The sequence below is a fragment of the Corythoichthys intestinalis genome, chromosome 12, assembly GCF_030265065.1.
Source record: "Corythoichthys intestinalis isolate RoL2023-P3 chromosome 12, ASM3026506v1, whole genome shotgun sequence".
Taxonomy (NCBI): Eukaryota; Metazoa; Chordata; class Actinopteri; order Syngnathiformes; family Syngnathidae; genus Corythoichthys; species Corythoichthys intestinalis.
Genome location: NC_080406.1, coordinates 19,275,307 through 19,301,739, shown reverse-complemented (window position 1 = coordinate 19,301,739; position 26,433 = coordinate 19,275,307). Strand labels below are relative to the sequence as shown.

Genomic DNA, 26,433 nt, shown 5'->3' with positions numbered 1-26,433 from the left:
CAGTTCTTTTGGCTTAAAATACAGCAGTTTATTTTAAAGAGGGGTGCAAGAGCAGAAACTGCTTTTTCAGTCTTGTCTGTGTTTTCCCAATATATATATTGGCATTTACACTCTGCGTTTTCTGATAGCTGTGCCTTTCCTGGATTCTGTGTCTTAAAGCATTTTGTACAGTGTCTAATATTTTTATTCCTTCATAATAATTACTGCAACAACAAAAAAACACTTCAAAAAAATTATTTTTACAGTACTGTATTATTATTACATTTTGTTTTGTTTGTGCTGAGAACCAGTTTGTCCTAATGAGGCCGCCATACTGACGTCTCCACCCCCTCTCCCTTTGCCCATTTCCAACATGGCGCTACCGGTGCGTGCTAAGCTAACACGACATCTCCTCAGGTCGTCTAAAAGGTTCTATCAACTTAACCAAAGGTTTCTCTGCGACGGCGTCACGTCGGAAAAGAAGGTAAAGAAGGACATTTAAGTTCTGTCAATTTTGGGTATTGATATGTGTGTTTTCCCTATCTTTTTACTGCCTTTGCCCCCCTATCTCCTATCCTCACTCTCCTGTTTGCCCCCACTCATTCACCACTAGTAAAGAGTACAATGATCGCAGATAACGGTCATATTCATATCAGTGGACACAGTCAACGAATGTATTTTTTGACTGAGTTATATGGATAATTTGGTCGGAATGTCATATTAAATTTCCATCCTTTTGAAGTTGCTTTCCACATGTAAAGACGATGTAATATCATGTATGAACACCAGATTCCAGAATATAGTTAACTAAAATATACAGTACTGTTGAGATGTGTGTGCATGTGCCGGTATGAGATTCTGACGGTATGATAATCTAAGGCCAAAATATCATGGTTTCGCGGTATCAAGGTATTGCAATCACAGCTCTAAAATGTGTTACTTTGAGATATCTGGGTTAAAAAAATAAAAAATAAAAACAAGCTTTTTTCCTTTGAACAGGATTTTTACTTTTCAAAACACATTAGCAAATTGGACCATAAATATAATGCCAAGTTTGAAATATATATGGCGGAAAACACTCAGGTGACTTGAAGTTCCACTCTAAGACCCTCAATTTAGCCAATTTACAAAATTGTCTGATATGCATGTGTGACACATAATTGGAAAGCTTAAAATCTCAATTTTCTTGGGGGAATTGAACGAGGGCATTTTTAAAAAAAACAAACAAAAAAAAAACTTTTTGAACAGCAAAACCCTATCTGGAGGTGAGAGCACGCGAGAGTAGAATTACAGACGCCATGACTTTAACGAGATATTATCGCGTACTTACCTGTTTCGATCCAAAAACTGTTAAAAAAAAAAAAAAAAAAATGTAGCGTGCATCACTAAGTGTCAAGACACAGCTGTGAATGGCCACAGCTGGATTTTTGGGGGATTTTATGGGTGAAACATGGTAATATAACAAGGGTCGCAATTAGGGCTGCAGCTATCGAATATTTTAGTAATCGAGTAGTCGACTGAAAATTCTATCGATTAATCGAGTAATCGCATAAAACAAATATATTTTTAGGTGAAGAGCAATTATAAATATACATGAGAAAACAAGACATTTCATCTAATCTTGAACCATTTTCAGTCAATCAATGTCTTTATTTTCGATGTATATTGTTGAAAACAGCCAACAATTGCATCTCAGATGTAACTAGAATTAAAAAAAAAAAAAAAAGACTAATTCACTGCTTTCACTCAAAAAACTTTTAGATCTTATTTAAAAAAAAAATATATATATATATATATATATATATATATATATATATATCTTACCTAAAAATGCCGTTACACTTGATAACACACATCACTTAAAAGTTAGGATTGTTTCAATTGAATTTCTCTGTGTCAAGCCATTTTTAAGTTCTAGTTAAGTTTTAAGTTAGTCTAAACTGTAAGTCCTGATAGGATTTTGAGTTTTTGCAGTGTTCAAAATAGGGCTGCAGCTATCGAATATTTTAGTAATCGAGTAATCGACTGAAAATTCTATCGATTAATCGAGTAATCGGATAAAACAAATATATTTTCAGGTGAAGAGCAATTATAGATATACATGAGAAAACAAGACATTTTATCATTTTCAGTCAATCAATGTCTTTATTTTTGATGTATATTGTTGAAAACAGCCAACAATTGCATCTCAGATGTAACTAGAATTTTAAAAAATGACTAATTCACTGCTTTCACTCAAAAAACCTTTAGATCTTATTTTAAAAAAGTATATACATAAATATTATATACATATATAAACACACCTAAAAATGCCTTTACACTTGATAACACACATCACTTAAAAGTTAGGATTTTTTCCCTCGTTTTTCAATTGAATTTCTATTTGTGTCAAGCCATTTTTAAGTTCTAGTTAAGTTTTAAGTTAGTCTAAACTGTAAGTCCTGATAGGATTTTGAGTTTTTCACTGTTCAAAATAAATGTATGATACAGGCTGTATTGGAGCACATTAGGGACTAGTCCTACTTGGTGTTTTATCCAGCAATGACTACTGAGCTAAAATTGATAGTTAGCATTATTGAGTTTTTATAAATTGACACCCTGATCACTCCACAACGCTGTTATGTTAAAGCCTGTATGTAAGACACGTTAGCCACGCATCGAAAGTGGTCTTAATTAATTGAAACCTAGCCCTCCGCAGGGCTAACGTAAGGTGAGCTAGTAGTGACAGTAACGTTAATCTTATATATTAGCGCTTAGCGCTCTTTATTAGCGCTTAGCGCTCTACTGCTTTAAGATGGCGGCTGTTTGCTAATGCAGCCCAGACGCGGCCTAGTCTGTCATTGTGCATCTAGTTCAACATACATGTGATCTCTATGAGACTCATTGGACGCTACCTGCAACTAACGTAGCATGTGCGGGCTAGTATTTAGCAACGTCGGCGTCGTTTGTAGCGGTTGTCGGCTGCAGTAAGTTATTTTTTTTGCTTCTTCCTCTACGCACGTGACATCAGCGCGTTGTACCGCATTAAAAGTAGTCCGAGCAAAACGTGATGCTTAGAGCTGTCAAAATAAACGATTACTCGAGGTGAATAAAATTACTCGGATCAGTTTTTAAACTCGAGTTACTCGAGTTGCTCGAGTATTCGTTTCAGCTCTAGTCGCAATACAGAAATCACAATCATGAAGGAGTGGTCGAGATTTTTTCATACATTTACCCTTTTAAACGTTTTTCTTTGTTTGGATCGATTATTTATCATCTATCATATCGGAGACAATTAAGTGATAGTTATGAGGTAAATATCCGTGGCTTTTTTACAGACCCCATTTTTTTCATTGTGACATAATTAGTTTAAAAGTTAAAAAAAAAATTATTCACTCACATATTTTAAAGTCTTTTTTTTTTTTTTTTTTTTCAAACAAAAAATGAGACATCAAGTAATGATTCTAGGCTAAAAATGACAGACATTTTTAATGATAAATATAATTAATTACCTTCGTTTTATGGCTGGGTTGAAACAAAAGCGGTTGTGCGACGTCTGTAAACGGGGGGTTTCAGGGTAAAACGGACAAATTAAAAATAGTTTGGGGGCTTAATGCGCCATGAATCTGCTATGGCAGCATATAGACATATTGTTCTATCAAACACAACAGTTGTTTTGGCTTAACATACAGCAGTTTCTTTTAAAGAGGAGTGCAAGAGCAGAAACTGCTTTTTCAGCCTTGTCTGTGTTTTCCGCCATATATTTATGTATATATATATATATGTGTGTATATGTATAATTTCAATAAAATTAAAATATACGCAGTCCTTCAGGTGAACATAAACCCACAGCTGCAGCTCAACATTATTACCATCAGAACAAAAATAATTTATTTTCCATAAAAAGCGCGTTTGTATGACTTGTATCATGTTTACATTATACACACACTGTTTCTCAACACAGACAGTTGCCAGAGAGAAGAAAACACATGTTTTACCGCCGCTAGACATACTAAACACGCTGGAGTTAACTCTTGTAGCTGGTGGGAAACGTTCATGACAGTGTTTACTAAGGGTGTAACGGTACATGTAATAGTATTGAACCGTTTTTGTACATGGTAGTCGGTTCGGAACGGACGCGTACCGAACGAGTTTCTGACGTAATATAACCCTTACTTTTTGAGGCTGTGAGTCGATCGGGTTACAGTTTCTTTGTCTAGATTATATTTACTCCGTCTTCTCTACTATAATGAGGACCAAAACTGTAGGACAGTCCAGAGACGTCAACGGCGTGACAACGTGGCCTCCGCGAGAACGCAGTGAAACGGGGGAGTCAATCAGCCAATGCACACCAGTCATGGTGCGGCCGCGTGTTACATGCGTCCCAGAAGCGGCTCAACGCGACGCACGCGAAAAGAACGGCAGTTTATTATTTGACGCGAGACGCGGCCCTCCTGCATCAATACTACTAGCTAGGATCGGGCCGGAAGTCACTCGTGTAATAATACGGTGGATCCGGTCGATTTTCAAACTAATATGCAATCGTAACCTACTTTTTGAGTCCATCAGATCTCTTGAGTGGTAGATCGGGGCACAGTTGACTTGTCTTTGTTGATTTACTGCTGATAACCAACACGGCCCGGTGTTCAATACAAAACCATCATACCACACCAAAACAAGTAGAAACTAATATTCAAATAGGAACTAAAGTTATTCAACATAAAATATACAATATAAATGAACACTACGTCACATTTGTAAAATATAAACACATAATAAAATAAATAATAGCCCATTTAAATAAAGTAAATTGAAATGAGCTAAAACATCTGTAATTAAATAATAAAAATACACACATCCTGCTTACACAATTAAATTTATTAATTTCTGTGTGGCGCTTTAACTTGAGAAAATCCACCAATAAAGCTTTTGAAAACCGTTCATAAGAAAAAAAAATGCTTCATTGAGGCATTTCATTTGTAAAATACATGTTAAAATCTTTGTCATTGGGATTGCTTGACTCTTTAGCACAGGACTTTTTTTCTTCTTGCTTTCAGAAAGAAAGCTGACCGATACCCGGGGTCTGAAAAGAAAATAGTTGTTGCATTATCTTTAAATACCCGCTACTTTTTGAGCAGAATTCTAGCTTTGTATAGGCTAATGTTCCCATTGTTGAAAGCACAAAAGTGTGTAATAAACAACTAGCACATTTATATTTTGCATTTTGTTTTTTTTTACTGTACCGAAAATGAACTGAACCGTGACTTCAAAACCGAGGTACATACCGAACCGAAATTTTTGTGTACCGTTACACCCCTAGTGTTTACTTCCCTTTAATTTTGTATAAATGCGAAATCATATTAAAGGTATTGCCTCTAGGCACGTGCCGGTATGATATTATGATGGTACGATAATCATGGGCAAAAATACCGCGGTTTCACGGTATCACAGTATTGCAATTATAGCTCCCAAAATTTTTTAGATAAATGGGTTAAAAAAAATAACTTTTTTCCATAGAACAGGATTTTTTTTTCAGACCATAGTTGCAAATTGGAACATGAATATATTGTTAAAATAAATAAATTATCAATAAATAAAAAATATTTTAAACAAAATTAAACTAAATATAACTTACAGACTATACTCACAGCCACAGCTCAATTGGCTCAAGATTAGTGCAAGAACAAAATAATTTCTATAAAAAAGTAAAAACACTTCTGAATAAATTTTTAAAAAAATTTATACTGCATGACATTTTTTTTTTGAGGGTGGAAAGCTTAAGTGACGTTTTGCCATTTTCAGCCACTGTGTCAACTCTAGTCTACATGATGTCATGCCTTTGTGTTAAAAAGAACATAAAGAATTCATAAGTTAGTTAAAAATGTATAATTTAGTTAAAATATCAATATTGTGGAAAGGTTTCATCAAAAAAAAAAAAAAAAAATTTTTTTAAACATTGGGAGTGAGACCTCTCCTTGATCCTTGGATTTGTGCTTAGGGCAAGATCATCTTTCGCAATTAGCGATCTTTGACGCTATCACTTTTTCTCCTTCATTCAAGCAAATCAAGCTTGTTTTCTCACTCTGCGGCTGTCACACTCAACGAAGTATCTCTCCCAGTTAGGCCTAGGCTAACATTCATCTTTGTAAGCTTTTAGTTTGTTTGTATATTGAATTTGAAAGGAAAATGTGTGTTTTGTTTTTGGCGAACTTTTTCCATGGTGCTAATCTGTTGAAGGTACTCACATGGAAAAATCTAATTGTACAACATTTTAAATGTATTCATTTTGTATATTACACTTACCACGATTTGAGAGCTCAATAAATTGAAGAACAGTACGCCTTATGTTTGGAGTGAGTATTTGTTTTTGGGTTAGCTGGCTGGCTAGCCCAGGGGTTTTCAACCCAGTCCTCAAGGCACACTGTGGGTCCTGGTTTTTGTTCCAGCCGATCCAGCAGAGACAGTTGAACCAATGAGGCTTCTGCTAAAACAAGCCACACCTGACTGCAATCAACTGATTGCACTTGTAAAACACCAGATTGGGGAAAAAGTGTTGTCATCTTGTTTGGTAAGAATGAAATCCTGCACCCACAGTGTGCCTTAGTGGAATAGGTTGGGAACCCCTGGGCTAGCCGATAGCGTCACTTTCACACACAGCAACAAACGGGAGGGGGTGAGCGCTGCTGCGCCAAGCAGCTTCTGGCTGTATTTTTGACACAAGAAAAATAGCGAATACCGTACTACGGCCTGACGGAAAATTTTTGTGGTTTTGAAACCGTGACGTTTTCACACCACGGTAAACCGTGAAACTGGTAACCGGCACATGGCTAATTGCCTCCTTGGCGCCAACTTCCACAAACATGTTTTACATGTCGGTTGGCACTCCTCCTCTAAGCCGTGGCCGCCTGCGACTTTTCTGTAGCCGAAGTATTCCCACACAAACTATTTCGTTTTCTTCGATGGGGGGAAAAAAAGTACAGGAGTTTCATCTCCTCCAGCCATTGTGTAGCACAGCTGACTCACTGACACTGAGAAATTACCGGTGGGAGGGTTGAGCCTTACAGCGCAAAGCGAGGGATTTTTCCCTGCATTTTTGGGTCATTAAAAAATAGCAAATACCGTTCGGACGGTATGATGGAAAATTTTTGTGGTTTTGAATCAGCACGTCTAGTTGAGACTGTTAATAATGAACATTGGTTCGTTCACTGCCACCCTCCCAGTTCAAATGGATTGGATGTCTACTAGTGATAAACTCATTCCAATTCACAGCAGAAACTTGTTTTTCTGTTTATTAGTTGTTTGTAGAAAATCCTAGAATGATTTCCTGACCAATGTATCGATAATCGTTGTCTCGCCATATCGTCAGATCATCGTTATCGTGAGCTTTGTATCGCAAATCGTATCATATCGTGAGATACCAAGAGGTTCCCACTCCTAGTCACATCTGAGATGCAAGTGTTGGCTGTTTTCAACAATGTACATCGAAAATAAAGACATTGATTTACCTAAAATGGTTCAATATTGGATTAAATGTCTTTTTTTTTCTCATGTATATTCATAATTGCTCTTTACCAAAAAAAAAAAAGTTTTATCCGATTAATCGATAGAATTTTCAGTCGATTACTCGATTACTAAAATATTCGATAGCTGCAGCTCTAAACAAGTGCATCTGATTCAGGATAATACATGGAGTGGAGGTGGACATTTAATAGGTAGACTAACAGGTCTTTCAGGGTCAGAATTCTAGCTGATAGACAAGTGTTCAAATACGTATTTGCAGCTGTATAAGACATATAAATTGTTTAAAAATCACGCATTGTGATTTCTGGATTATTCTTTTTCGATTATGTCTCTCACAGTGGACATACACCTACGATGAAAATTACAGACTTCTCCCTGATTTCTAATTGGGAGAACTTGCAAAATAGCAGGGTGTTTAAATACTTATTTTTTTCACTGCATAAATACATTCGATATTCACACAACAAAAATTAATTTAAAGCCATGCGATACAGATCACTGGCGGAGTACATGTTTGAAACAAAGTATTAATTTGATTAAATATAGGAAGTTCTTTAATGTTAAATGCCAGATGTCTTATTTCCGCTGTCATTACCACCTAAACTACACATTTCTACTTCTATTTCAACCTTAAATCCACTCCGGCACCTTAATTTCCAGTTTTCCACATTAAATGTACCTCTCCATCCCTCTATTTCCACCTTAAAAACACTTCTCACTGTTATTGCTTCCTTGCAAACACATTAATTGTCTTACAAGTGTAAAGGGAAGTTAACCAGTGCTCACATTAAAATGTTACTCACACGTGTAAGAGTGGAACACGTGACAGAGAGGTAACACTTCATCTTGCTATCAAGTTTAAAAAAGAAAAAACCTCAGCTTGAAAAAAAACGTGGAAGGCGGGCAGGTTTGACGCACATCACACCTCAGTCTGCATTTGGGGAGAATTAGAAGAAATAAAAAGCAACACTTCATCTGCTGCATGCACACCTCGTGCGCCTCAACAAAATTCACACGGCGCAGCTCATACGTTGACCGAAGCTCCAAATGTTTGCCCCATAGCATGTAGTGTTTGGTCAATTCTTCAGAGGGAAAGCTTTATTAACTCTTTTAGTGCCAATGTGTGGTTCTTCTCCTCCTTCCGTTGTGAATTTGAATTTACGTAATTTCCGAAATGCATAGCGACCTCGACTGAAACTGAAAACCGAATATTGGAAACATTTGCCCTTAAACCAAAAGGCAGACAAATACGAATGTACCGTATTGGCCCCAATATAAGACGGCCCCGATTATAAGACGACCCCCTCTTTTTCAAGACTCAAGTTTGAAAAAAGACTTTGAACACCAAATTAATTTTTTTACTGAAAATAATTAGAGTACATCTGAAACAAATGATTATAACAATATATTTGAGAGAAAAAGCATGTTATTTTGCCTCATTCAAATCTTAATATCTGAACATTTAAATATGTAAACTAAAGTGCAATCACATTCGTAAATGAATGGCTTCTGGTTTTTGAAATGTAAATAAACCAATCTATTGTGATAAAACAACAAAATTGTAATATCCGCATTAACTATCAAAGTGAACTCTAACTGTAACAGTAGTCTAAAAACAAATCTGAATCAGGAAAAAAATTGCAATAAAATAATGCAAACTGGTTAAACTTGAGAGTAGCTGAGATCTGTCATGACAGAACATTGCTTCAATGATATCTGGCGCCATCTAGCGTCTTCATTTTTCTTTTGCTACTCGTTTTGTGAAATATCGACAGTGCTGTCATGCTCATTAATCTTCATCTTGGGTTCAAATTGAAAGGGTTGAACAGATGACATGTTTATGTCGCTAGAGTCATACTCTGGAAGCCTGGCAGCGTAACCATATGACCTCACCGCCCTGTGACATCAACAACAATGGCGACCTACTAGTTGAACAAATTTCACAAACTGTATAAAAACGAAAAAATCAAGAGGGGTTTCAATATCAAACATCCATAAATATCCATCAATGAGATTATTACAATGCTCTGCTAGAATTTTAGACCCATAGACTTTATAACCTATTGACATGACACGGTAAACGGGGCCGATTCGTAGGGGGCCTATTTTCAAAAACTTCAAATTCAAAATATTTTCAAAACCAAAGCTGCTACCAACTTAAAACCAAAACAGGCACCTACCTTTGCCATATATTAGTCTCCATGAGCAGTGGCATCAAAAAATTCAAAGTCGTTCCCTTATAAAGTCCTGATTAATTATTTTTTATATAAGTATAACACAACTTAAAATGGCTATAAAAGTCTCAGTTTTTTATTTGCACAAAATCACCAAATGTAGCGATAATCACCTATATTTTCAGGACCAATAGCAATATTTATCATATAAGTTTTTGACAAAAATAGCAACTTAATCTTTTTTTTTAATTTACTGCAAGTTTTCAACAGCTAATAAATCACTCAATTTAACATCAGAAACTTGATACATGAGGAAACATGCAGAATCAATTACAAATAATATGTAAATAGACTATTAGTAAATTCTATCTACATCACAACTTATTATAGAATAGAATAGCCCTTTATAATCATTATCCACTATATATTGTTAGCGAATGAGGCTAGCGGCCGCCTGGCGTAAACACAGCTTTTTTTGGCGAAAATTCTTGTGAATAAATGCTAAAATCCCCGAATTCTTCATAGATATGAACGTAAAACAGTCTCGATTCTTGGTTAAAAGCAAAGAAACCGTGCAGTTAGCATTTATTTTATGTATATTGTCGAAGTACAATGCTACTCTGTTAGCGAATAAGGCTAGCAGCCGCCTCACATAAACAGAGCTTTTCTGGCAATAATTCTTGTGAACAAATGCTTCAATCACTGAATTCTTTGTAGATATGAACGTAAAACTCACTATTCTTTGTTAAAAGAGCAAAAAAAAGGGGCAGACTAGTTACGCATCTATTTAACGTATATATGTCGAAGAATGACCGTAGTGGTTCCCATTCTCCCATTGATTTTTTTTTTCACTATGTTTCAAAATGCAGGCATGGTACGAAAAATAAAATATTTACCTTGAATCCTCGAACAAATCACTCCTGAGACAATCCTTCCTTTTTGTAAGCGCAGGGAACAAACAAAGAGAAAAATATAGTGGCTTATAGTCTAAAAACTACTGTAATTTGTCACTAATAGACATCCAATCTAGAAGTGGGAACCTCTTGGTACCTCACGATACGATACGATTTGCAATACAAAGCTCACGATAATGATGATCTGACGATATGGCGATACAACGATTATCGATACATTGGTCAGGAAATCATTCTAGTATATTCTACAAACAACTAGTTAACAGAAAAACACGCTTCTGCTGTGAATTGGAATGAGTTTATCACTAGTAGACGTCCAATCCTTTTGAACTGGGAGGGTGGCAGCGAATAAACATTCGATCATTCGCTGGCATCCCTCCCACTTCAAACGGATTGAACGTCTATGGTCGGTAGTGGTAGCCAATTCCAGGCAATGAGGTCATTTTCCTGTTGATTTTCAGTTACTTCCTGTTGATTTTGGGGTATTTTATGGGTATCTTCCTGTTTATTTTGATTTACAGAATAGGAAGTGACCTGGTAATCACCCAAATGAATTGGCAGTGACTCAAACTCAACAAAAAAATGACCTGTAAATGCCCTTAAATGAACAGCCAGTGGCTTGTAAATGCCCTGAAAATCGGACAGAATGACTGTGAATGCTTTGGTTTCGAATGAACGAACGTTCCCAGTCTAAATGGATTGGACGTCGAGCACCGTCAATGCAGCCAACTGAGACACGATTATGGTGGAAGATTTTGGTAGCAACTTGTTGGTTCATTTTTATTTTTAAAATTTTTTTAGACATTGACACATTTTTAAAACGATATCTCAATTCTTGGCAGGACCATATCGATAACTTTTGGGATACAAAGCATCACGATATATCACCATTTCGATATAGTTTGTCACACCCCTAGTCCAATCCATTTCAACTGTTCAAATGGTTTGGATGTCTATCACTGTTAATGGCAGCCAATGAGTTAAATGTGTCACGCAACGCTTATATTTGGAATTCTGAATTATATGACCTTTGGGGTTTAGGCCTTTATTATGGCAGTTGTTGTTTTTCAGTGGTCCAGTCCACCTGTCAAAATAACACCTGAGCAGGATGGAATGAGGAACGAAAGGTGCTGAGTTGTGTGACAAAGAGGCACTTGAAAAGCACATATTTTGCCCATTCTACAAGTGTTAATACATTTCAGGTTCTCAGTTTATTTTGTACTAATCGATATGTTGTGCTGTCAGTTGCAAGTGCCATTCGTGTTGCTGCTGCAAAACAGTCACGTCCAGTCAGGCTGTAGGAAACAGGAAGTGACTTGTAATTGGCCTCGCGGTTCTCCCTGTGGCCCCAAAATTCACTTACTCAGGTGTCTGCTTAAAGTATTTTAGTGCCCCCACCTTTTCCACACGGCACATGAGAGATTGCAGCGAGAACCGGGTGACAGGAGGGTTGGCCTTAACCTAGTCCTTATGAGAGCTGTTCATTAACTGCCTGATTTGTTTTCAAATGTCAGAAAGGAGCGCTAATTCCCCACCGTCGTTAGAACAACATATTTACATAACACAAATCAAACTAAGACAGCTTGACGTTCAAAATGACTCCTGCCAAGCCAATACTTCCAGCCAGTGTTAACCTCCCAAGGTGAAGGAAATGAAACATTCCTTTTTTGGAATATATTTTTATTGAAGTTTTGACTAACCTAAAAAAAAGGGGGGGGGGCATAAGTCAGATTTATTATGATATTATTCAGGGAAGCAACCTGCAGAGATGTTTGCCTTCAGCTCACCACTAGCTCTCCGTCCTTTTTTCACACTGCGTGTGTTGTTGTGACTTCAAATTATCTATAAGACCACCAACCCCACTTTCTTCTCTGTCATGTTACCTCCCTGAAGGCAACCGCATCGTGACAGGAGTGAAAAAGTTGTGATGATAGCATAAGAACGTGTCCTGCTGGCTTTGCTTGCATGCGGTTACAAGCTGATTTTAGAAGCCGTTCTCATCGTGAATCTCCGCAACATGCTGCTAGTCTCAATAGTATAGTCTCAAATTTGCAATTTTGCACCCTCAGTGCATCACAGATTTTTTCATCTTGTTATAAGTGTCTTGTTATTTGAAAATGTTTTAAAAACATATTTATGTACACTTTATTTACATCTATGCATTTATGTATGTACAGTTTGACACACACACCCACACACCCCTATCATATGAGAGTGAGAGAATTAATGTACAGTATGTATGTATGTATTGGTATATAATTTAATGTATGTTAATTATATTTTAATATTTTATTTACAAATTAATCTTTAATGTTCTAAGGATAAAATGCATTTATAGGGTTTTATATACACTTTTATATACACTTATACACTCATCTACACACACAAAAATTATGTAAAAAAAAATTGAGGGGGGTTGACACTACGCGTTTTTTCCACTTTACGTGGTTCTGGTCCCCTTTAACGATAAATGAGGGATCACTGTAATATGTTTTTTGTTGCCGTTTAAAAGTGTTTCCAGGTTACATAATAATATTTCTGTTGTATTAACACCGGAGTTGGCTGAAACTTTTTGTCTAAAGGCCACATTTGAGTTTTTAAGCTTAATTTTTAGTTTGATCACTCTTTAAGTACATAAAGTAGTTCCTTTTTATTGAAAATGTATTATTTTAATGATCTCATAAATATAGATATAATGCATTAGCCATGGTCTATTAAAAAAAATGCAACATTTTTAAAAATTGCTCACATTTTTGTCGGAATTTTTATTTATTTATTTATGATAAATCAATTATTTACATTGGAGCCTCGCATATAAATTCAGGATTTGTAAATACAACACACGTACTTGTGACCAATGGACAAAAGCAGTAGTATTTCCCAAGCAGTTCCCACTTCGCATTTCCCATTAACTCGTTCACTCCCAGCCATTTTCACCGGTGCAACCCCCTTCGCTCCTGGCCGTTTTACTTGATTTTGACTGATTTTGCAAGGCCCTCAGAAAATTCTGTTCTATTGCTATATAAACATGGAACCCACCAAAAGAAAGATTAGACTCTCTTCTTTCAGCAGGAAAAGTTAATTCATATGGTTTTCCATTCCTTGGAAATCAGCATTAGAAAATAGCTTAGTTTGAGCAATTTTCCAATTTCTTATGAAAAAACTGAGAAATTCAGCTTTTTGTGAAAGCATACATTTCAAACATTGACTTTAACACAGCTATTTTTTGCTAAAATATCTGAATAATGTTTTCCTTTTACAAAATAACATAAACAACAAGACAAATAGAGCTTTTGATAGCAAAGTAACAATTTATTTACACATAACTAACTGAGAGATGACACTGTTGTGGCCACTTTTCCCTCATTGCCGCCTGTCTCTGCTCGGCATCGTCCTCTGTACTGGTGGTCCCGGTCGTTCTGCTCGGTCATCCAGTGCCTGGCATCCCGGGCATCCTCCCGGCTGTTCTGCTCGGTCTTCCGCCGCTTGGCATCCTGGACGTCCATTCGGTCGTCTTCCGCCGGCGCCCCGGCGGTGCGGCTCGGCCGTTCGTTCCATTGAATCAGGGATGCGGGGTTTACTAAATGCGCTACTGCCCTCCAGTGGCCAGTTTTATTGCTTTAAAATGGATTTTCAGCATTGTGCTTTGGAGCTAAGTTGAATCAGAACCCAGAGATGTCTTGTGAAAAAAAAAAAATGTAAAAGACGTAGAAATACATCTTTGGTACACTGACACAATTAAAAATAGAACGTATTTAAACATTTTTGGGAGCCATAAACAACTGAACTAATTTGGTGTTTCCAGTGGCTATGGGAAGGATGAATTGCGATGAGGTAATGAATTTACAATATCGTATGATAATGTTATGAATGGGGAAATGGATATGCCGTAAAGCAGGCAGTACATTTGAAGTTTTTTGAGTGGCATCCTCCTTGAAGTTGTTTAGTGCCAGTAAAAGTGATACAGACCCCTAGGGCCATGACAGAGGTGTCATTCAACTACTCGATGTCGATGTTTAATCACAAGAGTTAAGAATATGTTTAATGATGGTTGAAAAGTTATTAAATGTGGTTCTAACTATCCATTCGCAGATTTTTAGTGAAAGCCATGTGATTGGTGGAAATCCCTGCCTTTTCATGGTGTTTTTCCTGACACCTGCTTACTCACATTTTTTCCCTAAAATTGTAACCATTATATGCTGATTTTTTACTATTCACAGCCATGCCCTTGACTAGCGGCAGTCCACTATATTAAAAAAGAAACTAAAATGCCAAAAGTAAGCAGGAGATAAGTTTTACCCATATTCCACAGACACCGCTAAATTTAGAGAGCAACCTTTATCCATTGTGTATCAATCCATTCACTTTTTGTAGTTATGCATGATATTGCAATCTTTACCTCAAATTACGTTTGCAACAAGACTTCGCTTGTTACATTTTATGGTTTTAGAGAACTAAATCTGTAATGCCTCCATCCGTTTTTTTTTCTCCTCAATCGTCTGTGATATATTTCCATTTTGGTTCGCTCAAAATGTATGGGTGACAAATTTTTTCCTCATTACTTTCCATTTTGGTCCCGTTGCCTGCCCACCACTGAGAAAACGCTCTATCAAGTACTACTGAAGCCTAGTTTTCCGATGTTTGCCTTCCTTTGGGATTTTCTTAACACACTGTTGAAAGAAGTCCACAAATGTTGCTAAATCACATCGTTTATGGACCAAAGTGTCCTGCTAACTTCTGCTAATTGCGTCGGTCACTTGCGCGTAACCACAGCGACCGCTCGCGAGATCGTATCGTTCATGCAGTTGCCCTCATCAATTTTTGTCACTTTGCGTAAACTGGAAAGAGTCGTTAAAGGTTGAGTTCCTAATGAGGCAGATTACAGTTTCCTGACCCCCTTCCCTCTTCCCTTGGCCTCCTTCCAGGCTGTCTTGAAGTCTGGACCCTTCAGAAGCCGCGGCCCGTTGAGGTTATTTTTGGAGCGATTCGCGTCTGCTGTTTTTGAAGGGCCTCCAGTCCCCATTAATCAGACCGGGGACCCCACGGCGCGAGCGCAGGCCGGCAGCCCTGGCCTGCCACACTGCAGCGTTTCTGTTCCTGCCCCGCCGCCGCGCTCTCCTCACAGTGTGAAGCTCAGAGGAGCCTCATCAATCTCACCTGTCCCGCGTTTCCACCGCAGATTTAATCAAATGCTCTTTTTTGTCCACCCAACCCCCACACCCACCCAAAATCCCTGCCTCCCCCCGGCACCCTCCGTGGAGGAAAAACAAAAAAACACGCTGAAATTTGGAAAGATCTTAGAAAAGAAAGTAATTTCTTGAGAGATTTGTGCTTTTTAAGACACTTGACTTACACTTTTTCTCTCAAAACTCCTTGGCAGAAAGGTACTTCAGGAAAATGCATGACTCTAATATTCCAGGGTTTTCGTTAGGAATAAGGATTAGCGTTTGGAAATAGGGTAAATGCTTAGATTAAAATGAATGACAGTCATATTGTAGGATTACAGTAGTGCTTGTGGTTTACATGTACAGGTAGCCCCAGGGTTACGACGTACCCGATTTACGTGATTTTGACTTGGCGACGCCGGAGTCTGTTTGTTTGTTTGTTTTTTTTTGTTTTTTAATAACGTTAACTTTTGTTTTGGATGCATGCATGCATTTATTTTGGCGCAGGAAGCATAGAGCAGGTAGTACTTCCGCATGTGAGTAAGAGCGCATGTTCACACGAAGAAGAACATATTTGCGCACACGAAGAAGAGCACATGTACACACGAAGAAGAGCGCATGTACACACGAGGAAGACCCATTTGCTCCCACAAAGAAGGGGAAAGAGCTGCAAGCCTGCACGCACATTTGTTGCTTGTGAAGCATCCACAGAGGAAACACCTGTATATACAGTGCCCTCCATAATTATTGGCACCCCTGAAAAAGATGTGTTTTTTAGCTTCTAATAATTTTTTAAAATTCAAATAATATGGGACCTTAATGGAAAAAAAGAGAAAAATCCAACCTTCAATACAAGTGCATTCATTCAGTGGGAAAAAAATCCCACATAAAGAAAAAAATATTTGACATCAAATAATGTGTGTCACAATTATTAGCACCCCTGGTGTTAATACTTTGTACAACCCCCTTTTGCCAACAAAACAAGGTCTGGGGACTGAGATGGCCATGGGAGGAGCTTGATTTTGTGTCTGGTGAACCATTTCTGTGTAGATTTGGCCATATGTTTAGTCATTGTCTTCAAAGCTCAATCTTGGTCTCATCTGACCAAAGCACACGGTCCCAGTTGAAGCCTGGGACCGTGGGTATTTTTGTGTGAGACCAAGATTGAGCTTTTTGGCAACAAACACTCTAAGTGGGTCTGGCGTGCCACGAAAGATGCGCATGCTGAAAAGCACCTCATACCCACTGTGAAGTATGGGGGCGGATCAGTGATGCTGTGGGGCTGTTTCGCTTCCAAAGGCCCTGGGAACCTTGTTAGGGTGCATGGCATCATGAATGCTTTGAAATACCAGGACATTTTAAATCAAAATCTGTTGCCCTCTGCCCGAAAGCTGAAGATGGGTCGTTACTGGGTCTTTCAGCAAGACAATGACCCTAAACATATGGCCAAATCTACGCAGAAATGGTTCACCAGACACAAAATCAAGCTCCTCCCACGGCCATCTCAGTCCCCAGACCTTGTTTTGTTGGCAGAAAGGGGTTGTACAAAGTATTAACACCAGGGGTGCTAATAATTGTGACACACATTATTTGATGTCAAATATTTTTTTCTTTATGTGGGATTTTTTTCCCCACTGAATGAATGCACTTGTATTGAAGGTTGGATTTTTCTCTTTTTTTCAGTTAAGGTCCCATATTATTTGAATTAAATTTTTTTTTTTTTTAAATAGAAGCTAAAAACACATCTTTTTAAGGGGTGCCAATAATTATGGAGGGCACGGTAACACCTTTTGTACTTTTTATTGTGCGTTTTCAATTGTGGTCGAATACTTGGGGCGAGTTGATGCGATTATTTTTGATGGTGTGCAGACGCTAACTGATACACGCTAATCTTTTGTGTGGATTGTTATTGCTGTATCAGCAGCTAGTTATAAACGTAAATTTGAATTGCTATTATTGAATATGAAACTGATTTAATTTCATTTTTATTTCAGTTTCACTCTGCAAGTGTTGATGTCATGAGCTGCTGAATTACGTCAGCAAACCACACGGACGTCTGACGTAGTCATTTCGGAGCTTAGCTTGCTGTCCAGCTAGGACTTGGTGCCAACATCTTGGAGAGGACAGTACAATGACGTATAATACATGTTTTTGGATAGTTGTTTTTTGAGATTTAGGGGGTATATAAGGGTACTTATAGGGTTAATTCCTATTAACGCGGAAATTCGGGTTACGTCGCCAGCGTAGGAATGGAACTCATTCGTATCCCCGGGACTACCTGTATGTAGTTTGAAACCCTAGTTTGAAATCCTAACCTTACTTTAAAACTCTGTCCTTACTTTGAAACCTTACTTTCAAACCTAACCCTAGATTAAAACCCTAGTTTAAACTTGTCAAATTATCGAATTCCTTCCATCTTTGTGTTGGGGTATTGTATTGATTACGGTGAATCCTTTCATCTGTTTAATTGTATATAGCTTGGTTTTTAGAGTTAGTGTTTCAGTGCTTGGGAAAATCCCTCCATTTCTGTTTCAGTTCATGTTCAGTGTATGTTTCAGGTTAGGTTGTGACCTAATACAGTGGTACCTCAAGATACAAAATTAATCCGTTCCGGAGTGGGTTTTGTGTCATGATTTTTTTTTTTTTCTCTCGAATAAACAATCGCGTCTTATCGCCTAATTCATTCCAAGCTTTACAAAAACACCACATTAAATTTGCTGTCATGTCATCTGATTGCATGTCTTTATTTTTAATGCTTTGTCACCCCCTTGTGGTGCTTACGCTTAAGTAGTTTGTTAGCTCGTTCTACAGATGTTATCATATGAGTTAGAGATGTCCATCCCGATCGATCGGGTCCGATCACGTCATTTTCAAAGTATCGGAATCGGCAAAAAAATATCGGACATGCCTTTTTTAAATAAATAAATATATATATATATATATATATATATATATATATATATATATATATATATATATATATGTATATTAGGGCAGTCAAAATTATCGCGTTAACGCGCGGTAATAAATTTTTTAAATTAATCACGTTAAAATATTTGACGCAATTAATGCACGTCCCGCTCAGACAGTATTCTGTCTTTTGATAAGTTTTACAGCAAGGCTTTTTGTGCTGTCTATTATTATTATTTTTTTTATTTTTTATTTTTTTCTTGCCAGTTCAATATGGCTGCACGACGTCTCGGGCTGACGCCTACGTTGTAATGTTGTGCTTATATGATCCTTGGACAAGATTTGTCCGTAAGTATGGTTGTTGTAAAGAATGTACATATTATGTTAGTAAGCGAAATGTTCTATTTTTTGTATGAGACGCTTTTTGTTTATGTTTAGTGAACCTGTATAGCGTGCTAAGCTAACGTTGTTGCTAATGCAATGCTTGTTTTTTTTTTTTTTTTTTTTTTGTAGTTTTACGACGGTCTAAAGAGGACAATGGTTTGAGGCTATTTTATTAATAAATCAGATGAAAAAGGAAGAAGTCTGATTATTAAGGCGTCGTTCACTAGCTGTCTAGCTTTGGAAAAAGTAGACGCTTCGGAGTGAGGACAGCATAGACAGATTTAAATGACAGTAGAGTGAAATGCCCACTACAGTCCTTATGTACCGTATGTTGAATGTATATATCCATCTTGTGTCTTATCTTTCCATTCCAACAATTTATTTTACAGAATATATATATAATTTACAGAAAAATATGGCATATTTTATGAATGGTTTGAATTGCGATTAATTGCGATTAATTACGATTAATTAATTTTGAAGCTGTAATTAACTCGATTAAAAATTTTAATCGTTTGACAGCCCTAATATATATACATATTTTAATTAAATCGTTTTCTAATTGTATTTAACGTTACAGACAAAATGTCTTACACTCATCCAGAGTCTTTAGTTTTGGTTTAAAGATTGGTTCATAATAACAACAAACATCCTCCCCTGCCATTTATTGTCGCACTCCCAAAGTGTGGCACCGAAAAAAACTGTTTATTTAACAGGTTTATTGTTTACATATTTTATGGCACAGTGCCGATAAGCTTTGTTTTGATCCAAAGCAGTAGAACAATGTCATGTTGGACAATAAAAAAAGAGACTTGGAGCAATTGAATTGAGTTTTATTCTTTTTTTTTCTTAATGCATTGCCAAAATGTATATGATCGGGAAAAATTATCGGGAATGATTGGAATTGAATTGGGAGCAAAAAAAAAAGCAATCGGATCGGGAAATATCGGGATCGGCAGATACTCAAACTAAAACGATCGGGATCGGATCGGGAGCAAAAAAACATGATCGGAACAACCCTAATATGAGTACTCAAGCTCATAGCTAAGACAGAGTGCTAAAAAGATGAGTCAACTCGTAAGTTATATTCTTTTGTTTCATATACATGAGCAATGTGTAGCACATTGTTGTGTCTATTTCATTTCTTAATATTTATAGTGAAACAAAGTTACATTATTGCATAGCTGCGAGCGAGAAATATGTTACAGCACCTATTGTCCTTCGTATGAGTTTGTCGTAATATGAAGCGAAAGGCTTCGCAAACATTTTCATAAAAAATTTCTGTGTACGGAATCTTGCATATCTCGAGGTACCACTGTATAGTGAAACCAATAAAATATTAACATATTTTTACCCTTATACCTGTAGTTAAATTTGCGATGGCAGCATATGTGCTCTTAACGTCATTAGCTTCATTTTTCTGTCTTAGTTTCATTCCAGGTAGTTGAGGTTCTTGAGTTCTTATGTTTGGCTTTCCTCCAACCACACAGCCATCGCCAAGATTCCTCGGATGAAAACTTGTCTTCTGCAGGTGCAAATCCACACAAACGGTTTGGAGAACCCTCAAAATACTGAATCAAGCTGTACAATTTTTTTTAAGAACATTGCACTTTTCCTTTTGCTTGACATTTTCTTGCGACATACTCTGTTGTCAAGATGCGGGGTGTTCTCACCTCGGAAAAACACACAATGTCGTAGATTTGGGTTGACCAGTCCAGGGGAATAGATGGCTGAGTTGGATCGGGAGGAAAGGCACGCCAAGGTGAATTAACATCGCGGCACTAGTGTTAACGGGGGAGGATCCGGGACGGAAGGGGAACACTGGACCCTGTGTGTCGGCATACTCAGCGGGAGAGTCGGGATGAGGGGGTGTTGGCGAGAGGGGAAATCCTTCCATCTGCACTCCTGTCGGGATGCGGCGTTGGCAAAGATCTGACGGCAGGGTCCCCCTACAAAGACTTGATGGTCGTTCACAGCTGGGGGGCGAGCAGCGGCCGTCCTGCCGACTTGTTGAAATTGGCGCGGCTCGTCAGTATGAAATGTCTTGGCCGCGATCGAACGTATGAGACCTGAAAGGATGCCCAGAGCACATTGCGGAACAGATATGCTCTGTTGGGTTGTGGTTAATAACGTCAACGGGTCTGGACATGCTGGAAATATTTGATGACAATGGCCAATCCTCAGTTTAAATATTCAAGCTGTTTATCTGAACTCATTGGCTACCACTGATAGCGTTAGATGTTTTATCCATTTAAACTGAAAGGGGCTGGTAGTGAGTGATAACTGATTTTTAGGATGTTTATCAATGTCAATCATGGACAAAAAATTATGTTCATAAACATTGGTTAAAGTGGGATCTGACAGGTATGGGGGGGGGTAAAATTCAGAGTTGTGGCACAGTAGGGAAAATTATGTTCATGATGGCAAAAAATTGTATTTATTCTCAAAAGAGAAATACAAGAAAAACAGACATAGCAATCTAACATGGATAACTAACACAAAGAAACAGCAAAATAACAGCGTAACATGGACAAAGAGTAAAGTAATAAACAGACTTATAGGCACAAAGAAGACATGAGGAGATAACTAAGATGAGGGAAACACGGCAAGTAAACCTAACTACATAGGCTACATAAGGAGAAAATATGTCATATTAAGACCGGCGAAATAAGATCTGACAGTGCAACAATTTAAGTCATCCTCAAATCACACTGACAAAACTTTTCTGGAAAAGAACCAAAGCACAATCTGTGTCAGTTGTCGTAGAAATGCTACGGTCATGGCACAGGCTTACACTGCAGACACATGGCAACAGAAGCACACACAGATAACCACACGGGCAGGTCATCAAACACTCATCCATGTTCCAGTCAAAAAAAAAACTATTATGCATTCTTACTCTGACCTCTATCGTGGACACATGATCAGTTGATCTTCTTCTCAACGCACATTTCATTGCATTACACTTGTTTAGAAGGAGGGTTTTCCGGTACTTATATAAATATTTAAAGCATAAGAATCCCGGCAGTCACAGCCACAACCTCTATTTTTAAGCTAACTGTGATAACCATTAATGTTTTGCCTTTACACAAGGCATATAATCGAAAGCAGCTAGCCATTTTAATATTTATATTCTTCTTATTGGCCGCATAAGTTGCTAAATAGATCGAGAGATCAACAGGCGGATCGGTGCAGGGTCTGCAGTGATGCGGACTCAGTACCAGTCCGTAGTGGTCAAGAAGGAGCTGAGCCGAAAGGCAAAGCTCTTGATTTACCAGCCGATCTACGTTGCTACCCTCACCTATAGTCACGAGCTGTGGGTCGTGACCAAAAGAACAAGATCCTGGATACAAACAGCTGAAATTAGTGTCCTCCGCAGGGTGTCCGGGCTCTCCCTTAGAGATATAGTGAGAAGCTCGGTCATCCGGGAGGGACTCGAGCTGCTATTCCTCCACGTTGAGAGGAGCCAGTTGAGGTGGCTCAGGCATCTGGTTCGGATGCCTCCTAGATACCTCCCTGGAGCGTTGTTCCGGCATGTCCCAGCGGCGGGAGGCCCTGGGAACGACCCAGGACACGCTGGAGAGACTATGTCCAAGGTGGCCTGTGAACGCCTTGGGATTCCGCCGGAGGAGCTGGTTCAAGTGGCTGGGATGAGGGAAGTCTGGGCTTTCCTGCTAAAGCTGCTGCCCCCGCGACCTGGTCCCCGGATTAAGCGGTAGATGATTGATGGATGGATAGCCTTAACAAGTATAAAATCTTAAAATTATGAATAAACAAGCAAAACTGTAAGCTTCGAATCCTTAGTAATCTGAAAATCACAAATATAATTTGTAGAAAAGTTTTTTGCTAGAGATATTAACATATCCACATTTTCTGCAGAAAGTACATATCTGGTTGCATTGACAAAATCTGGCGGATTTTCTTATGTGGAGATTTAACATTCATTGTTGGATTGTGACATATTAAATTGGTTAAAATATGCGTACAGCAGTGTCGATATTACTTTGAATTTACACACCTGTCTTTGTCCATTGCTAAGTTTAACTGGGAGGCCCTGCCACCGGTTGTCACGGGCGCCAGATGCAACCTAGGTGTCCGTTGCAACACCGCCACCCGTTCCAGGCTGGCTTGCTTATCGTCTGACAGTTTAGGCATACGGGCAGAAACTCTCACATTTGGTTCTGCAAGTAGCGCTTAGCTTGCGCTAATAATGTTTTTTATGAGGAAAAAATGCATGAAATAAAACCGAAACGATAAGTGAACCGAACTGATAATGCAAAACCAAAACGATTCAGTACATCCGCGTGAACCGTGACACCCTTAGTAACCAGTGATAAGAAGCTGATTCTGCACGAACATTGAGCGCCTTGTGGCAAATATTTAGTTAATGACATGTACACACAACAGTATACATATACCCCTTGCAGTCTTTGAGCAATCGCCACTGGCCTTTACATATGCGGTATTGCATTACAAAGCTTTTTTAGTTAGGTTGTCTAATGTGGGAGCAGTGTGGTTTAAAAGTTTCGTTATCATTCTGAAACATCCCGACACCCAATGGCATCTGACAAAATGTTAACCCTTTTTGGCAAATTAAATTACAAAAAAAATGAACATCAGCAAGTGGAAGGCTGTCGACGACGCATCACAGACGCGGGAAACGCAGCGCTGCCCCACCTTCCTTCATATTTTAACACCAACAGCAGCAGCCGTCGCGCTACATCGTCGATAAGGTGACGAAAGCTTTTCTCTTTCGCAGCCGCCATATGCTGAAGACATTACACGCTTTGTGTGTGTGGAGTAAAAGTCTAAAGGAGGGGCAGAAAACGCGAAGGGCGACGACTTTGGAAGGTTACGTACACGTTAGCGCCATGTTTTCACACTTTTCCCGGAATAGGTGTTCATTTGTCTGGCGGTGATCGTGTGTGGTAATGTCCGCAGGGGCCGAAGGTCAAGCGCAAACATGGTGTGGAGGAAATGGTTCCGTCTTAATCTTGGACAGATGAGCCTTCGAAAAAAGCTGCCTCACGAACAGCCTTGGAAAAACAACCGTCACGTCATGTAAGGACAAATAACGAATCATATGCTAACGCTGAATCTAGCAGTGGCTTTTTTTCCCCCCACAATTCCAGAGGAGAGACCTTTTCCAACATTTTGCTCCCTTTTCTTGTCCGCCAATGTCTCGCAGCAAAGCCGTGGAACAAGCAACCGCACGCTGCGGTGCCGGCGAGAAAATGTTGGATTAATCAGCCACAACAAAATGACATCCTCGCACAAGAATGCCTAATAAGTACAATGCATCAGAAACCCTTACAGAGAGTGCAAGTTGAACCGTACAAACATTTTAAACTACAGGCGAGGTTTGCACAAGGCCTTGAGGAAGCTGGCAAAATGTTGTCATACCAAAACTAATTTTAGCTTAATTCCACGTTGAGGATATGGGAAGTTCCACTAACATTTTCAACCACAATAACAAATTGAAGCCGCGAACAGCAGTGAACCAAACTCCTTTGAGACTTTTTTTTTTGTGCATCTTTTTATGATAGTTTAACACTGAATCGATTTCGAGGCGATAGTAAATCTGTTTTCAGTGGCTTGTCATGTAGTAAGGAGCTTAGGTTCCATTTTTAGACGTCAACTCAAGTTACCGAGTACACTGTGTTTTATTCTCTGATAACTTTATTGGATGTATGAAATATTGTGAGACAAATCGAGTCTCGAGGCAGCAAACGCTCCATTCGGAGACCTGCTCCTGTGATTTAAAAGTGTATCAGCTTTTACGACTGCTGCGCTTGTGTAGCGGCATCCATCATAAAAATTAATTGCCGTACACCATTCACTGTCCGGCCTGTCGTCGGGCAGGAGCTGATTTACCTCCCTCCCTGGCGCTCCCCCCCTCTTCCTCCAGAGCTCGTCTCCAGACGCCGGCCTTCCTTGGAGGCGTCTGGCCAGGTGACGGTCGCTTAGTGGCCGGTGTTGACTCTGGTTTGACACTTGATTGGCTCAAATGACGCCATTAGCATGTCTGCGTGGCTAATGGCTTCCCTCGAGGGCGGGGGGTTGCCTGTCAGCTGCAGGCGAGAACACATATGAGCCAGACTCGGGGTTTCGTCTGCGCTCCAAATCGACCCCGACACCCCCAAAGAGGCTCGGTGCAATTATCTGGTGGCTAATGACATAAGCGGTCAGTTCCTTCCGGCCTCGCTCCCTGCCGAAGGCTTCACGCTGATCTCGGATCAGTTGTAGTTCCATGGCTGCGGGGCTGTGAGCTACAGAGGCACTGCTGGCAACTGATCTCAGGATCAGTTCAGAAATTGATTGGATGTGATTCTGGTTTCCTCTTATCGCATGAAAACATTAGGGGGTTAAGATTAGTTTTCAGCAACCCCAAAGAATAGGCAAACCTTGTTTCAAACCTCATCCATTCTTGAGTTTGACATCAGAATCTAAACAACGAATGTTCATTCCTACACTTGACCATTCCGCTGATTTTTCATTTCCGTCTGCTCCTCAAGCGGTCGCTCACATAGAGAAAAAGTGTTTTGTTTGGCTTTCGAGGTGATGCATTTTTTGCTGAGGAGCCACGAGCGCCTGCCGACGCCTCTGTGGTGTCAACGTGACACACTCGCTCACTCTCGTTGCCACTTTCTCACATTTTCACGTTTTCCCCTTCTGAGCATGTTTACAGTCTTTTTTGGCTACAGCGTTTGGCAGCAAGATTCTTCAAACTACATGAGAAAAAGGATCTTAAAGCCTATCCTTTGTCTGAAAGCCTTACTCAAATTTAATAGCCTTACTTGAAACCTACCCTAACATTGTTTGAACCCCAAATCTAGGCTTGACACCTTTGCCTGAAATGCTAACCTTGAAAATATAACTTGTTTGAAACTCTACCTATGACCCTGTTGTTCCATAGGAGTCTTCAGGAACCCAACGGGTTTTCTCCGGCATCCAGCCAACGGGCGTCCCCCACCTGGGCAACTACCTGGGCGCCCTGGAGAACTGGGTGTCCCTCCAGGACCGCTACCCATCGGTGTTGTACAGTGTGGTGGACCTCCATGCCATAACGCAACCCCAGGATCCCCAGGCGCTCAGGGCCAACACACTAGACATGGTGGCCAGCCTGCTGGCATGCGGCGTCGACCCACAAAAGGCTATCCTCTTCTGCCAGTCACAGGTGCGGATAACCCTTGACCTTTCCACTGGTTTGTGTGTGTTGTTGTAAATGTCTGAGTCTGGCTATACCTGAAAAAAATATTAATTTCATTGCTCTGTATGGTGCAATGACAAAGTCAAACTGAACTGAAATGAGCCCTTTTTTGAAACCTGAACTCAAGCTTGAGAACCTGATTTCAAAACTTAATCTTGGCTTTTGTAAGATTCTATCCCAAAGTTGTATGGATGGAT

At 39.1% G+C, this 26,433-nt stretch overlaps 1 protein-coding gene across 3 annotated transcripts in view; it reads left to right on the top strand.

Moving 5' to 3' along the window:
• Positions 1-340: 340 nt before the first annotated feature.
• wars2 (tryptophanyl tRNA synthetase 2, mitochondrial) overlaps positions 341-26,433 on the top strand; it is a 61,488-nt gene continuing 35,395 nt past the window's right edge. The window contains exons 1-3 of one of the 3 annotated variants that reach the window (XM_057853487.1): positions 365-463; positions 23,968-24,087; positions 25,943-26,203. In XM_057853487.1, the coding sequence (XP_057709470.1) occupies positions 26,138-26,203 (66 nt within the window). In that variant the 5' untranslated portion in view covers positions 365-463; positions 23,968-24,087; positions 25,943-26,137. Of the gene's footprint in view, positions 464-20,490; positions 20,558-23,785; positions 24,088-25,942; positions 26,204-26,433 lie in introns of those variants that run through there. The other 2 variants (XM_057853486.1, XM_057853485.1) reach the window with 2 other exon arrangements.